Source organism: Heliangelus exortis, chromosome 2 (genome assembly GCF_036169615.1).
Source record: "Heliangelus exortis chromosome 2, bHelExo1.hap1, whole genome shotgun sequence".
Lineage (NCBI taxonomy): Eukaryota > Metazoa > Chordata > Aves > Apodiformes > Trochilidae > Heliangelus > Heliangelus exortis.
In genome coordinates, this window is record NC_092423.1 from 137,950,397 (window position 1) to 137,967,630 (window position 17,234).

Sequence of the window (17,234 nt, forward strand, 5' to 3'; positions counted from 1 at the left end):
TCACATGCTCTACAGAAACTACAGTGTATAAAATAAAATCTAGGATTTACAGTGATTGTTCTGAGTTTGTTAATAGGAGTGCTTAACTCTGCTTTGGAAAAAATTATTGGCAAATAGATTAATAGTCTAAATTCCACCTGCAGTTTGGGATAGCACAGAAAATTATTTTTAACTTGTCCAAACCCTGAAGTGTGCACAGTTTTTACTGTTTCTTGCTATATGGCTATTTTCCCAAAATACAGTCTGTGGTGCTTGAGAAACTTGTGCACAAGCATAAGCTTAAGCATGTGAATAGCTCCTTCTAAATCAGTGACACTACTTACAGAATATGAAGTTCAATAAATGCTTTGTGAGTTGTGGAGGTTTAATATTAAAACACGGGGTTTGGATTGATGTAGATTATATTTGGGAGAGGCAATATTTCAGAATATGTTCTTGCATCTCTCTATTACTAGCTTCAGCATTGGTCCTTAAATTATTTATGTGCAGCTATTAATTTGTGGAGATTGAATGGAGTCCCTGCAATTCAGTGCATGATTCACTGTACATGTGTGAGCAGCTAACTAGGATTTGGCTTCTGGGCTCCATTGAGACTGCTTTCACCAAAGTGGGTATTACTTTTCTTATCCTGTTTGCTGAAAAATGGAACCAGAAAGTGTTAGAATGTTGCCAAGGCTGCAGAGAGTAAAATTAAATTTTATTTAGTGAAAGCTTCTTAAAGAGAAAAAGATTTCTGGCTTCAGTTTAAAGATGAAAAAAATTACAAGATAAATCCCTGATTCAAATGTGCTGATTCACTTACTTTTTTGCTTATATACTGGGTGGTGCTTTAGTAAAGAACACATCTTCTGTGTGCACAGGTGGCAATAATTCAGTTCAGTGATGATCCCAGGACAGAATTTAAATTGAATGCATACAAAACAAAAGAGACTCTTCTGGAAGCTATTCAGCAAATAGCCTACAAAGGAGGAAATACAAAAACAGGTGAGAAATGTCATGATTATGATGTAGGTTTTCTACCTGCTACTCTTTGTCCAGTATTTCTTTCTCATTTGCAAAGTGGTTGAATCTAGCAGTGCAAAAACTGAGAAGATGGTCTCTCCACACTGGAAGGGAAAGGTTGGTCTTTGAAGTTTGAGAGTCTTTGTAATCCACTGTTTACAGTCTTCACCCCTCTACTGCTGGGTATTCACCCCTCTGACCAACAGTGATGTCAAGGATCAGAGGGGAAGGGAGAGGGGCAGATGGGCAGAAGTGAATGATGACTTTGGGGATTTGCAAGATGGAATGAGGAATAATGCAAAAAGCTTGGCAAGTGGAAAAGTGGGAATGGAGAGAAGGTGGGAGGGAGTTTGCAGAGCATGTAGAATTAATTATAAGCCAGGACAGTTAAGCTTCAGTGGTAAAAGTGGACTGGGGGAAGATATCTGTTGACTGAATGTAGTTATATTTTAATTAATCCCTTAAGATAGCTTTCTGATGTCAAGAAATTACAGCTGAGTGCTGAAAGGGTTAAAATCTGTTTTAGTTGGAAACCATATGTTTTATTATTCTCAGATTGCATAGAAATTTTTTGCAGCTGCTGCATTGCATCCAGTCTCAGTAGTATCAAAATAACACATTTTCCATTTACTCAAGAAAATGCTACATTGGCACTTTTAGTTGTTACCTGGACTGTGCCTTACAGTCCAGTAAGGGAAGATTTTATAATCTCTAACCCTTTCCCACACGTCATGCTCTTGAACTTCACCTCAAGGACTGAAGAAATGAATGGCTAAATTTTCAAAGCTTAGGGTAAAAATTAAACTTTTCTAAATCTCTATTAATAATGCACTAATATACAGACTACTCAGGACCCAGCAGATTTCTCTTTTTATAGATGTCTAAGATGATGTGAGAAGCCAGTAGAAATTTGATTTATGTAAAAGTATAAGTATATATTGTCAATTTTTTCTGTTTCAGGAAAAGCCATTAAACATGCAAGAGAAGTTTTGTTTACTGGAGATGCAGGCATGAGAAGGGGCATTCCAAAGGTTTTGGTTGTCATTACTGATGGGCGATCACAGGATGATGTGAACAAAGTTTCTAGAGAAATGCAACTAGATGGTAAAACATATATTTTTAAGAACTATTCACATTTTGCTTTTACTTATAAATTTTAATGATGTGTGGCATGAGATAATAGTAACTTTTACTCCATGAAGATTGCCAAGTTTAAAGAAAACAGCAAATGCTAAGAAACTCAGAATATCATTAGGATATGTTTTTTTTCTGGACATTTTATTATTATTCTTATTAATGCTATAATTTTCCATCTTGGCAGCAATGTTAAACTTATGTAGTAGTCAATGGAATTACTCCCATGATGAATAATTTAGAGTACATGATCCTGAGAATCTGGACTGTCATCTGTGAAGTGTAGTCTTGTAAATAGCAGCAAACTGAACTGTTTTGTTTTCTGTACAAGAGGTCCTTTGAAAATTCTTTCATGTGTTGTTTTACTGGTACTGATCTGCTCTTATGTTGCACTAATTGCCTTTAGGAATTTTTATTTAAACCTCCAGTTTTAGAGCCTTAAGCAGCCACACAGTGTTGTGAATCTAAGCATAAGAACTGGTATAGTTGTAGAAATGTCTGATACTGAGGGTGTATCAAAATCCAAAGGGCACAGTGTGCCACATGGAACAAAACAAGGATGGAAGATAAAAGTTAACATCTTTTTAAAGTGAAGAGATCTAAAAAGAAATTACATTTGTGTTTTTTTAATTTGCAATTAGATTTCAGCAGCTATGAAGTTGCCAGTGTATATTACTGATTCCTGAAACCCAAAGGAATTGTTGAGCTTGACTGCCTGTTTGTGTTATTGTTAGGTTCCAAGTGCAGTGCCTTCATGAATAAAATCAGATCACAAAATAGTAGAGCATGCATAACTTGTTTCAAGTAGCAGTCAAGAAAATCCTGTATGTGTGGTTAAGTTGGAGTCTATGTTTAAACTGAACAAAAAATATTCAACTGTCAAGTAAGCCTTGCAGCAGTTTCCTTATTAACTATTAGACTGGTGATGGCTTTGAGAGGAGATACTTTATGACAAGGGCTTCCTTGCTAATTGGGATGTGTCACCTTGGACAAATGACACTTTATATCCCATTTTCTTCTGGGCATGCTCTATGCTTAGGCTGCAGAAAGGTTGAAACAATTACTGAACTGCATCTATGATTGAGACTGGCATGAAGAGGTACTAATCTTGGATGAGACATGAAGATGTTATTATAATGAATTAAGTCAAAGTTCTGTTGTGCTAAAAAGTCCTCAGAAGGTGATGAATGCCTTTGGGCCTCATTCAAACTTAATGGCAATATTGCTCTGCTGGAATAAATTTGGGACTGTGCCATGCAAGAACAGTATGTCCATTAACAAGACTCAGCCTGATGTAGACAGGGTGTTTTCCTTTATTTTCTATGGAAAGGAAAATGTTAAAAGACCTTTAGGTAGTTTGCTGCTCCTCAGTCATATAGCATACAAGCCATTTCATTTAAATTTTTGAAGTCAGGCTCAGATTTCAAAATATGTTCATGCAGAATATATACAATAGATTTAGCCAGTGAAAGTAAGTTGCTGGTGAAACGAGAATGCATTTATTTCAGTGTTTTCACTCATGAGGCAGTAGTGGCTTGGAGGTTGTAATAAATGAACAAAATCTGTAATAAAAGATCTAAAGGAAATTATTTACTTTGTTTGTAACAAAGTAAATTACAAACTTTGTTTTGTAACATAATATGTGGATAGTTTTGTGTGTAATATAGTGTAGCATTATATTAGAAAAGCTTTTAACACATGCTAAAAGTAAACTACTGAGCAGTCATGTATGTTTTCAAGAAAAGACTTTAGCATTGGCTTTTTTAATTAAGTGATTAATGATAGCCAAAAGAAATTTCTGAGAGAATTTATTTCCATTATAACAGATTTTTAAAATCCCTTTCTGTTGCATATAGTGACAGGAAAAGGAGTAATGGCTTTAGACTGGAAGAGATTAGATTTTGTTTAGACATTAGGAAGACATTCTTCACTATGAGGGTGGTGAGGCAGTGGAACAGTTTGCTCAGGGAAGCTGTGGATGCCTCATCCCTGGAAGTGTTCAAGAAAAGGTCAGTTGGGGGTTTGAGCAACCTGGTCTAGTGGAAGATGTCCCTGCCCATGCAGAGGGGCTACAATTAGGTGGTCTTTAAAATGCCTTCCTTCCCAAACCATGCTATGATTTATTTTATGAATTGACTTGTGTCATAGAATAATAATAAAATTTCCATCTTTGTATTTAATTAGGAAGAAATCCAGTACTAATATGGTTCTGTTCATATTGTATTTCCACTCTCTGAATGGATGACTCACAAGAGTGTGTTGGTTTTTTGTGTTTTTTTTTTTTTCACAGGTTTCAGCTTTTTTGCTATTGGAATAGCTGATGCTGACTATTCAGAGTTAGTTAATATTGGCAGCAAGCCCAGTGAAAGACATGTCTTCTTTGTGGATGACTTTGATGCCTTTACAAAGATTGAAGACGAGCTGATCACTTTTGTTTGTGAAACTGCATCAGCAAGTTAGCCATTTTAACTTTTATTTTTTTCTAAAATAAGTGCTAAATATTGGGTTGTTTTGTAACTGCTAATTTTCTATTAAGAGGTATTCTTCATCTTTTTAACATAATTTACTGCAGATATTATAATACGTTATTTCACTGAGAAACTTAGTAAATTAAGGTGCTGTGACTTCAAAATAATTAATGGCTGTTTGCTATAGATCCAGAATCAGTAGTCAGAAAGTTATTTCAGATTTCAAAAATTGTTGATGGTTCAGAATTTACTGATAAAAAGCTGATTATAATTAATTTGCTAGGCTAGTTTAACCATCCATAAGGGTAAGTTAACTACATTCATTATTACTCAAATTGCATGGTTAATTTATCAATGGAGAGCTGATAATTAATGTTTGTATTATCAGAGAAAGTAGAAGAGTTGTAGCTAAGAAAATGCATAAAACATACCCAAACTCTTTGGAATATGTGAAAATGCCACACTTCAGGTTCTTAATGAAGGACATTCTGGGGCAACACTTAATAGTTAAAGGTCAATAATTTATGTGCTTTTAGGTGTGTTCCCTCAATATGTTTCCTTATATAAGTGAGGAAGTAGGCATCATATAGCTTATGTTCCTCATTCATATTTGTAAGGAGTCCTTGTGCATAGAACTGAGTTACCAGAGCTGGTGAAGCAACAAATATGTTGCTTGTATCACATCAGTTTTTCAATTTTGACCACATACTCTGCTTTCAACTTTGAACATTGAGAATTCTCAATACTAGCAATTACTGGTCAGTTGTGCTTGTATGACAAAAGTGATCTCCAAATAAGAATATCCTAGGGTGCCATATTAGACACCCTGCATCTAGACTTACTGATTTCTTGGGGCACCTTTCCTGGAAGAAATTAGTGAACTTCTTTCCCTGTCAGAACAAAAATTTAAAACAAATCAAATGGGCACACTTATCTAAAATGCTGGGTGCAGTTCTGGTCTCCTGTTTATGAAGGCTACTGTGGAGTCTGAAAAGGCACAGAAAATGCCAGCTAAAGTAACTGAGCTTGAGATGGAGTTAAGCTGGAGAAGCTCACAAATAGTGAACTAGGAAGTATTTGGTTAAAATCAGTGTAAGACATACTTTTTTTTACACATCAGGCAGTGAATTTGTTGCCACATGAGCAGGTTCATAGAAGGGCATCAGGTGGACATCAGATCCATAAAAGGATATTATATGAAACACACAGGGATGTACCCATAAACATCTTTGCTATAATGCTTGTGAATTCTGAGCATTTCCATTTGTCAGGGGTAAGAGTACTGGGGCTGAATGGGTCATTGTTCTGATCCAGTAGGACATCTCTTGTATCTTTAAATATGTCTTTCCTTCTTTTCCAGCCTGCCCATTGGTAGTTAAAGATGGCAACAATTTTGCAGGTACAGTATTTTTCTGTTCCTTTTTCTTCCCGATTTATGGAATCACTTTCATCACCTGATTTTTCACTGTAGTAGGCAATAAATTTTTCCTTATGCTGACAGCTGTTAAACAGATGGTGATATGAAACCCTCTGATGCAGCTCAAGTTATTGTTTCCTGTCATTTGGTATAAATTTACATTAATGTAATGTATATCTTCATGCCTTCCAGGTTTTAAAATGATGGAAATGTTTGGTTTGGTTGAAAAGGAATTTTCAGCTGTGGAAGGGGTTTCAATGGAACCTGGTACATTTAATGTTTACCCATGCTACAGACTGCACAAGGATGCACTGGTATCCCAGCCTACCAAGTATGTATTAACATATGAATACTTATAAAATACATGAGGATGATTGTCCAGTGCAGATAATTATTCATTTCAGGGATAAGTATTTTCACATCAAAAAATCAGAGATGCTAGTGTATGTCTACATTACACTAATAAATAGGAAGAGTGTTTGGTGTCCCAAGTCCTCAGTTTCACTCAGAATACAAATTGGGGTTAAAAGTCAGTAACCCAACTGGTTCTTTTGGGTTTCCCACATAAGCCAGTTTGAGTCTTGTGCCAGTTTAGCACCACACAATTTTGTGCAGCATGTCTGGTCAGAATCCAGCGTGTAGTATTTTGTGGAAGATGCTGGGGGAAAGTGGGTTGAAGTCTAACAGAGAGCGGAATCTCTTTGAAGTCTGAGTCAGAGTGGGACCTGCTTTAGATGTCCTCAGTCACTCTGTTCCTCAGTCTATGACCACTCAAAGGAAGATTATTACCTTATGCTGAAATAAGCCTGTGTGAACACCAACTAGTACCTTCCTGGGGGGCAGGGCATAGTCCAGTGACAAGGATGGAAGGGAGAAAAATGAAGGAGAAAATGAAGAAACCTCCCATTGAACTCTTCTCTTAGTCATTCCTCAGAGGAAGTGAAGGAAATTCTCCATTTCTGTGAACAGTATGTGTATTTGGTTTGGTTCCTCTCAGTCCAGCCCCCTAATTTGTGCTAAAGTGGCAGAAGAAAAAAGTCATGGCCCTGCTGAATTAAAAATCAAAGCAAAAAGTATTTTTTAGCTGAAACTACTTATAAGATTTATGTTAGATGTCATCTCAATGATTATCCTCTGATGTTGGAGCTATACTCCTTGGAGCTGTTTCACATTCTCCATGCTAAAGGCATTCTCCATGCTAGATGCCTCCAGGGTCTAGATGGACTGGAATTTCGGGGGAGTGGCATTTCTGACTTCTTTTTCCCTTTCTGCTTCTTTCTAATCATATCTGCTCCATTTATATGCTCTTCTCTAGCTGTCCCCTCAGCTGCTTCATTAGGCTTTCACTCCCTTTCATGGTTGAGAGAATACCTTTCTCTTAATGATCTACAGGTATGTCTGAATAATACCTCTTGTTTGTCCCCATACCACTTGTGCATCCCATCTGAATGCAACTGAATGTCATTAGTGTTATTCTCCCACGTGAGCTCTGTATATCCCAAAACTTGTGTTTGTCCCACCCTGCTTACTGAATTTTCTTTCATTTGCACTTTGGACAATGAGCATAATGGAAGGCTTTGTTCTTGGAGCTATTGAGTTTCCTCTTTCTCTTCTCTGTGGGAAATGTGCAGTGAAACATAATGTTCAATTATCTACAGGCAGAATATGTTCACTATATATCACATTTAGCTCCTTTTCCAACATGTTTCATATCATACAAGTACCAGAAACACTTTGAAGGAACTTATCATATTGGGGGAAAATAAATTAATTAAAAACTTCTTCAGGTTTCTTTCAGATCCCTTTACTATGATTTTAAGGAATCAGGCTAATTAATATTTTTCAAAGTACAGTCTGTTGTTTCAGACACTTGTCCAAATTTCCCACTTTGGGATTTGACAACGAAAGGTTAAATTAAATTAAATTCTAGGAAATGGCATAAAATAAAACATAAATTTCTTCTTTCTTCTGAAAAAAAATGTAGAACAGACTGTATTTCTCTATGTGTGGTCTGTTTTGATGTCACTTTCTCATATATTGGCTTTGAAATGTGCAAACTACACTCCCTCTGGTTTATAAAGCTTCTTGTGACATTCTCTGTCACTCCTGATTTCTATTCATTAGTGATGGCTTAATGACAAAGGACATGCCTATTGAGATTGGTCTTCCAAGCAACTTCTGTTTTCATTGTTTGTTAAACCAGTCAATTGCAAACTTCTTGCTAGTGGTTACTGTTTTTCAAAAGGTTTTAATGTAATTAATTTCAGCTTTACTTGAAACTAACCTGATTTGCTCTTCAAAAAAAAAAAACAAAAAACACAAAACCCAACAAATCCAGAAACAAAACAAAACAAAAAACAAAAAAAACCCACCACCTAATAATTAAGGAAATTTTGTAAATTTCAAGGGAAAATTTCTCATTTCTTCTTAAGTATTTTGATAATTATCAAGTTGAGTAGATTTTTCAAACACTTGCTTCTCAGTCTTGATTTCCAAAGAAATAAACAGAGTAACAGAAAGTGTGTTAAGTGAACTTCTGGTGAGTAAATCACCAGATTTAATGTTTCTGTTTAAAAAATGTTATTTCTCTTGCAGATATTTACATCCTGAAGGTCTTCCTTCTGATTACACCATTACATTTCTCTTTCGTATACTACCTGACACACCTCAAGAGCCATTTGCTCTTTGGGAGATTCTAAATGAACAATATGAACCACTGGTTGGAGTTATTCTAGATAGTATGTATTTTATATTTTATCAGTGACTTTTTTTTTTATTTTCCTCTATAAATGATTCATTGCATGTCTAATTTTATTATTGTCAATGTTTTAATCTGTTGCCAGAACAACTAATTGACTCTGGAAGGTGGTTGTCTCTAGATTTAGTCTCTAGATTTAGATGGTTTCTAGATTTAATTTAACTGAGTTTTTATTTGGAGTTAGAGTAAAATTTTGAGTAAACTGCTCTAAACTGGGAGCAGTAATAGTAACATCCAAAGAGCTGTACTACATGTAAATTGATGTAAGGGTAAATTTTACTTTTAAGTAAAATGTTAGTAAATATAAGTAAAATTTTACTTTTAAAATTTCCACTTTTCTGAATCTGTTTCTAATAGAATCTATCTTGTTATATCTTATAATGATGTTGACAGCATAGTGTGCATAGTAGCAATGAAATCTGGCAGATAGCAGACTTAAACCTAGACAAGTTAACTCATGTGACTCTTAATTTCTATTTGATTTGACTTCCACAACTGTAATAATTGTTGTTCCTCGTAGGTGCCATTTTTTAAAGAGAGTTATCAGTACTTATCTTTCTGTGTTTTCTAGAATTTTTTTGACACATCAATTTGAAATAGGTGAAAAGTAGGCATTTAGCTAGCTCGAGGATCTGTGCATCATTTTCTTGTCCAAGTCCTACATAAAAATAGTGGGGAGAATAGGACCAGGTAGACATGGGTGGGGTAGATTCCCAACTGCTGGCCCATCCTTCCTGTCAAACCAGGAAAAAGATTTCTTGGAGATAACTTGATAATTCCAGGTCAGTGTACCACTTATAAATGTGTTTTGCTAAAATTTGATTTACATGCTTGACTATCTTTTTTAAATAGAATGTTGAATGTTTCAAATAATATCAGGGCTTTTCTTCCTCTAACACAGCTTTTATTTTAATTTTCACATAGATGGTGGTAAAACTCTGACTTTCTTTAACTATGACTACAAAGGAGATTTTCAAACTGTGACTTTTGAAGGTCCTGAAATAAGGAAGATATTTTACGGGAGTTTTCATAAGGTTTGTAATGATAATAAGAAAAAACCCCACTCTAAATAAATGTTTAGGAGGTTTTTTTATGTTTTGAAATAGTCTTCCATGTGGTAAACTGTTGCCAAAAAAAAAGTATTTTTCAGATGCAGAATCATCTACCAAAGTGTCTTAACTCACTTTGCAATATTGAGTTGACATTAAACAAATCATAATTTTTATGATAAAGGTGATGTGATCAAATATCATGTCATGCTTTGTGCCTGTATTTTAGAGTTGATTAAAAATACTTGCCTTGAAAAGTAACTTAGAAATAAATTGGCTTTTATTTTTAAGGTTTGGATTAGAAATATCATTCAAAATTAAAACAAATCCAGAAAAAAAAATTTTTCTTTTAACCATAGTTGTTATTTTAAAACATATTTTAAGGGCTATGCCATGTTGAACTTTTTGTGGCTGTTAAAGAACTCATAACATTCCTTCCAAAAGCAGATATATTAGTACTGGGACTTTAGCAAATATTTGTGATGAAAGGTGCTTTTGTTATTTACATAAATTAATATTATTTATAGAACTAAACTTCTCTGTACTTCTTTTTAATTGATGGATCAAGAAAGGAAAGGTGTGTCAGAGCTGGGGATTAATTCTGACTCATAAACTGTGATTTGGAGGAATATAAGAGGCTCTAGGAAATACTCCTCTTAATAATTTTTCTGCATTTTGAATGATGATTCCTGCTATACATGTCTTTGTCAGGAGACCAAATTCACAGCAGCTTTTCAGTTATTTAGCTCCAGCTGAGCCCAGAGCAAAGCAGCTACAGCACTTCTTCCTGGCATTCTCTCACCTTGGGCTCTGCTCTCCACAGAGTGTACTGGTACAGACCAGATACCTCATTTCTACAAGCTCTTCATCTGGTCTCCCCCGAGAAATCTTGTTCCTTTCTTTGCCTAACTGGGAGTTTGCTCGTGATGGGACAGTTCTTCTCTGCTGGGAATGTCTTTGCAGCATCAGTGATGGACAGCAGAGTCTGAGTTAAAGCAAAATGAAGCAACTTTGTTACTGTGCTTTGCTTTTCAGTACTGCATTTGATATGATTTTACTTTTTTTCAGTGTAAAACCTTTACTGTGAAAGGTTTTGCTGCAGGGTAAATGTATATTTGCAGGCTAAATTTTACTGTTGAGTTAAGGCTTTTTGCAAGTGGCTAAAAGTGATGAATTGATGAAATCCAGTGCTATGTAGTAGGGTCATACAAGGCACTGGAATTATTACTGACTACGTAAGTCAAGGTTTCTTTAGGATGTGGCAGGTCTATAAATATTGTGTAGATATTTCGTCAGAGATATTTTCTTAATGAATAAATTACGTAAGTTGCCAGTTTGTTTGCAGATGTACCATAAGCAGAAAAATAAGCTAAGTATATTGAACAGATTAGAATCCTATAATAATTCCGGTTGGAAGGGATCTCCAGAGGTCATCTAGGGGATGTCAATCTGCTGGAGGCTAGGAAGACACTGTAGATGAGCCTGGACAGGCTGGGTCAGTGGGCTGAGGCCAACCATATGAAGTTCCAAAAGATCACGTGCTGGGTCCTATGCTTTGGCCACAATAAGCCCATGCAGCTCTACAGACTGGGGAAAGAGTGGCTGAGAGCAGCCTGGCAGAGAGGAACCTGAGTACTGGTTGGCAGCCAGTTGAACATGAACCAGCAGTGTGCCCAGGTGGCCCAGAAAGCCAGTGGCATCCTGGCTTGCATCAAGAATAGTGTGGCCAGCAGGGCTTGGGGTGTAATTCTTCCCTTACACTCAGTGCTGGTGAGGCCACACCTCGAGTACTGTGCACAGCTCTGGGCCCCTCACTTCAAGAAAGATATTGGGGTGCTGGAGTGGGTCCAGGGGAGAGCAGTGAGGCTGTGAAGGGACTAGGGGGAAAGTCTTATTAGGAGAGGCTGAGGGAGCTGGGGTTGTTTGGCCTGGAGAACAGGAGATTCAGGGGGAACCTTATCAGTATCTACAACTACCTGAAGGGAGGTTGTAGTCAGGTGGGGACTGGGCTCTTATCCCAGGCAGTGAGTGATAGGAAGAGAGGGCATGGCCTGAAGCTGCACCAGGGGAGGTTTAGGTTGGATATCAGGAAGCACTACCTCACAGAAAGGGTGATCATATGTTGGAATGGACTGCCCAGGGAAGTGGTGGAGTCATCATCCCTGGAGGTGTTTAAGGAGAGATTGAATAGGGCACTTAGTGCCATAAGTGCCATGGTCTTGCCAGTGTAGTGGTGTTAGGTCATAGGCTGGACTTGTTGCTCTCTGCAGCCTTTTCCAACCTCAGTGATTCTGTGATCTAGATGATTTGCTATGGATTATTCTCTAAATTTTGCTAGCAGACACAGAATTAGGACCTCATTTTAAAAAATTCTCCTCTTTGCTTGGTAAGTAATATATTCTGTGTGATTTTTGGTATGTTAAAACATCCTTTCTTTTACTTAGTTGCATGTTGTTATCAGCAAGACTACAGCCAAAATAATTATTGACTGCAAGCAAGTGAGCGAGAAGACCATAAATGCAGCAGGCAATATTAGTTCTGATGGCATAGAAGTGCTTGGGAGAATGGTCAGATCCAGAGGACCAAGAGACAACTCTGCACCAGTGAGTAGAACAATAAGAATTCTTTAAATAATTTTTAAAATAGCCTAAAAATGAATGTTCAGGATCTTTGTAGTTAAAGTTGAAGCAGAGTGAACTCGTATTTGAAACTGTAAAGTTTCAGCACTTCAGAAATCCTGCAAAAGCCTGCAATACTTCTCAACTTGGGCAAAATCTATTTTTTATTATTTTAATAAATGGAATCACTAGATCCTTACTGTTAAAATACTGTTCTCAGCAGAACACAGAGTAATACAGTGTGAAGCTCCTTTGCCTGTAATCATTTAAACTTTGGTTTGAGTGATAATTGTTTTCCATGTCTCTTGCTCTTTATTTGCCCCCAAGCTCACTGTCTCTTCATTAAATAATTGAATTACTTTTACACAGGCATCCCTCCCCCCCAAAAAAGCTATATCTAGTTCTTAATGGGAAACTTACTTCCCAAGATTAGGTACTCTTTCATTCCTGTGCAATTATTCTCCTAGAAGCAGTAATTGATCATTCCCTTTGCACTGCAACATATGGGAGTCTTTGCATTTTGCTTCAGATATCATTAAGGAGGTTTGCTTGGGTTTTTCAGGTAAATTTATTTGTTGAAGAAGAATTTAAGGTCTAGCAATGTTGTTAGGAAGTGTTTTGTGCAGTATCTTATGCTCACTTTCTGGAATGAGGGTAGCAGAGAATGTCAACTTTGAACTCAGGGCTTGATTTGAATAGGAATGGGGTTTCAAGTATGTATTTACTTGTTACTATATGGAAATGCTCTTGTTTAGTAAAAAATAAGCCCTCAGAATATTTCTGTCTGTGTACAAAAAAAGCCTTTAGGCCTCAGGCTTATGGATAATGATATGAAGGCTGTAAAGACAATTACACAGAGAAGCCATTGTAGTTGCATTCCCATAGAAACAGAAAAAGGCAAACTTAGGAAATCTTGGAATTAGAGAACACTTTGTAAAGAAGGGGCAAGAAATGGTATCTTTTGTTAGAAACCAGGAATCTATAAAAGATAAGTCAGACTGCCCACTCACTGAAAAATTTTGTTTTGTTCAAATGAACTGTAAATCTGACGTAAGACTAGAAATGTGGAGCTGAGGATGAAAACTCCTTACTCTGTAGGACTGTTTAGTTGCCTTCAAGTATTACCACATAAACCATATCACAGGCAGATAAGAGAGTGCCATTCCATTCTATGAAGTCTCCATTCTGTGCTTTTTTTCATATTGAGTACCATTTGTGTGAAGTCACATTTAAGGCATGAATGAGTTGGTTCCCTCTACTCCAAAAACTAGGCACCAAAGACATTTAGTAGAAAGCAGAATAGATGTTCTCACAACAGGTCAGTGCAGCTCTTTGCTGTTGAATTTTATCGGTGCTAAATATTTATATATTTTCATTAAATGCTTTAACTTTAGAGATGCTTATTACATAACATAAAAACACACAATTACTTTGGAATAAAATTGTGGATGTTTTGTTCTGACTTGATTCATGTGGAACAGCATGACACTGTCAGAATGTTTTAGTGCTTTTTTTGTTTGTTTTTTTTTAATAAATAAATCCAGTGCAATGACCTGAATTATGCAAAATATTGTACTGGGCTGAAGCTGCCTAGCCCTGTAGATATCCCTCAATAGTGAGATGTCTCTAGGGTAGACACTTGAGCCAGTTAGAGCAATGAAACCTCACCATGACAGGCAGCAGGTTATGCTTCTTATTCTTCCATTGAAATTTGAAAAGTCCAGCATTAACATTATTTATTTACAATTCACAAATCTTTTGTTTGTTGTTTGCTTTTTTTTTTCAAATTTAACATATTTATCTCAGTGTATATGTACTGTTAAAAAAAGAAAAAGAAAGTAATGTGGGCAATGATCTTCTGTTGAGAAATCTTTACAGAACTGTAGCCTGAGAAGATGAGGATGGGCAGACTTTTCTGTCTTACTGATTTTGGGACTGAATATTTTGAAAGCAAAATCACTATTAATATAGAGAACTATGAATAAATGCTTAATGGTAGCAAAGGAAGCTTTGTTTAGTTACTTAGCTTGAGTCAGAGCAACCCACATAATTGTTTGAAATAAGAATACGGAGTCATTCAACATTTGGATGGTGAATACAGCAATTCAAGGGAATGTCTGTTTGCTCTTTATTTTACACCAACTTGCTTTGTCACTCTGGAAATGTATATTGTCTAACCCAGAGAAAATTAATGCACATACATCACTATGTAGGATTGCATAAACTGAGCCGGTACTGTCAACCTTCCATTTTTCAGGATAACAGAATAGCTTGGGATGGACAGGATTATGATAAAAATGGCTATGCTACCTCTGCACCTAAGCTGCTTTTTGCACAACCAGCTCAGGCCTTTCTGCAGTCCTTTTCTGACATCTTATTTGCTTAAGTGTCATATCATGCAAATGCCAGGGGTCCTTTGGAATCCTAGATAACAAGTTTATGTGTTTCAGTGCTCAATCTAATGATCTCAGGCTCCCAGAATTAGTAGCTTTGGGATGTGTAGTGAAGAGGCTTCTAAGTGGCTCCACGTGGAGCCAGTTTGCATTTGACATAGCTAGGGACACAGACTTGTTGGAATCAGGGCAGGACTTCTGGAGCCAAACCACAGGTCCAAAAGCTGCCTTCATGCTGCAATTTAATTTTCTAAGGTGCTTAGCATGGAGCCAGCTCATGTGTGTTTGCATCTGGGGGTGCAGCATATCTATAAACGAGCTAATATGCTGGCAGGTAAAAAGAATTTCTATGTATATGAAATTATTCCTTTCTAAAAATAAAATAGTTGACTTATGAAAGAAAAATGAGGTAAAACCAAAGGTGCACATATGTAGTTCATTTTAATAGTTTTAGAAGCAATGAAGTTTAAGAAAGTCTTTAAATTCATTCCTCTGTTTTAGTGTTAAAGTAATGCTGCTGAAAATAATAATGGGAACAAAACCAAAGAGAGTTCTATCTCTAGCAGCTCCTCACATTTTTTAACATGTGGGGTTAATTTAATGGGATGTTCTGTTCCATTCCATTCCCCTCTCTAGTCAGTATGCACATAAATGATGCATGGAAAAAGTATAGAAATAGTAACAGAAAAAAGCTTCATCTCTCTAGATCCCTTTGTTCAATTAGAGGCTGTAAAGGAGACAATTGGTTTTACCACTGAGCAATATTTAGTGTATTGTTTCTGAGTACCTAGCAGACATTATTTCTGCCAAATGTGTGTGTTCTTGTAGATTAAATTCTTGTCCAAACCATGTTCCCAGACCTATGGTGGGATTTTTCTTTTCTGCCCAATGTTGTCGTGTGCTGAGCCAGTTTTTCACCATCTTTCAGCTTTCATTGCCTGGGGATATTATGGATAAGAGAGGGCATATTCTAAAGTAAAATAAAACTGGAGAAGATGGTAAATATTATTTATGGCTCACCTCCAGTGTAAGGCTACAGCAGACTTTGTCCCACATAAAATCTGAGCACCATACGAGTGGGTTAAGTGAAATTACTCAGTTTTGAGACCCGAACTCTCTTCTGCCTGTCTCCTGATGTCTTCTTTGCTAGAAAATATGTTGGGAGACACCATTGGGCAATATCAGGAATTTAATCCAATTTAATATCAGGAATTTAATCCAACAAATGCCTGCAGTATCAAAGCTTGAACAGCTTGCTTAAGCCAAGTAATGTCTGATAATTTGGACAATTTGATTAGAACACAAGCCTTTTACTGCTTAAGTTATCACATTTGTGGCTAGCTGCTCTTGGTCAATACCCTATGATCTGTCTATTCTGAGTGCTTTAATTAAGACAGCTTTTCTTGCTGATGGCTCCAATTTGCACTTATCCTTAACAGTCATGTTGTACATCACCTTTGTTTTGAAACAGTTGCAGTTACAGATGTTTGACATTGCTTGTGCTACCTCATGGGCCAATCGGGACAAATGCTGTGAGCTTCCTGGCTTGGTAAGCAACCTCTTTTAATAACTGTAGAATTAACCTTTTATTTTCCCCTTTACTGAACAAGTGTTTTGATGGAAATGGACAATTAAGAGTTTAAAAAAAACAAAAACAAGTCTGCTTGGATTACTTGTCCTATTGCAAGTCAATGTGATGTATGTTGCTAAACGAAGTGGGTGCAAAATTTTCTCGTGTCCACATAGTGCTATGCCTTAGATGCATAAAATTCTTAGTTTCTGAATCATAGTTTTGGACATCACTCTCTTCCTATCTTGATCTTTCCTTAGAGAGATGAGGAGAACTGCCCTGCCCTTCCTCATGCTTGTTCCTGTTCTGAGGCTAATAAAGGTCCCCTTGGACCTCCTGGACCACCGGTAAGGTTTTATTCAGGTTTCTGGTTAACTGACCCAAATAGTCCACTGGCCACCTTTATTCCAAGACATGTATGTACTGCTGTTGCATAATTAATAAGCTTAAAATAGGGTTTTAAATTTTGGCAAAGGGATAAAATTGTATTCTATTAATAGCAAAGATGCCAAATAATGTGCTGTAAAAAACCTTCTTGCCCAATAATTCATTAAAAATTTTAATGCTTTAATCAAGACCTGAAGGAGTTTAGACCTTGAATCCTGTTACCTCCCTGTAGCATTAGTAGATATGCCATAGTTAGTGCTGTTTATTTCCAATTTTTTCATCACCTGCTCTCAGTCTACTCTAGAGCATGTGTATTAAACATAGCTTGGAGTTTAGTTTTCTGAAATGGTCGGTTTACTGTATTCTTATAAATTAAAGATATGGGGTATGACAGCCCCATTTATGGGTCACTACAGTTAGATAACTCAATCTTGCAGT

At 36.5% G+C, this 17,234-nt stretch overlaps 1 protein-coding gene across 6 annotated transcripts in view; it reads left to right on the forward strand.

Moving 5' to 3' along the window:
- Positions 1–17,234, forward strand: part of COL14A1 (collagen type XIV alpha 1 chain) — a 112,627-nt gene that overhangs the window by 67,416 nt on the left and 27,977 nt on the right. For all 6 annotated transcript variants that reach the window (XM_071738282.1, XM_071738283.1, XM_071738284.1 and 3 more), the window contains 10 exons: positions 861–984; positions 1,963–2,106; positions 4,427–4,591; positions 5,965–6,003; positions 6,214–6,352; positions 8,617–8,759; positions 9,704–9,813; positions 12,273–12,431; positions 16,311–16,388; positions 16,670–16,756. In XM_071738282.1, coding sequence (XP_071594383.1) covers positions 861–984; positions 1,963–2,106; positions 4,427–4,591; positions 5,965–6,003; positions 6,214–6,352; positions 8,617–8,759; positions 9,704–9,813; positions 12,273–12,431; positions 16,311–16,388; positions 16,670–16,756 — 1,188 coding nt within the window. The remainder of the gene's footprint in view (positions 1–860; positions 985–1,962; positions 2,107–4,426; positions 4,592–5,964; positions 6,004–6,213; positions 6,353–8,616; positions 8,760–9,703; positions 9,814–12,272; positions 12,432–16,310; positions 16,389–16,669; positions 16,757–17,234) is intronic.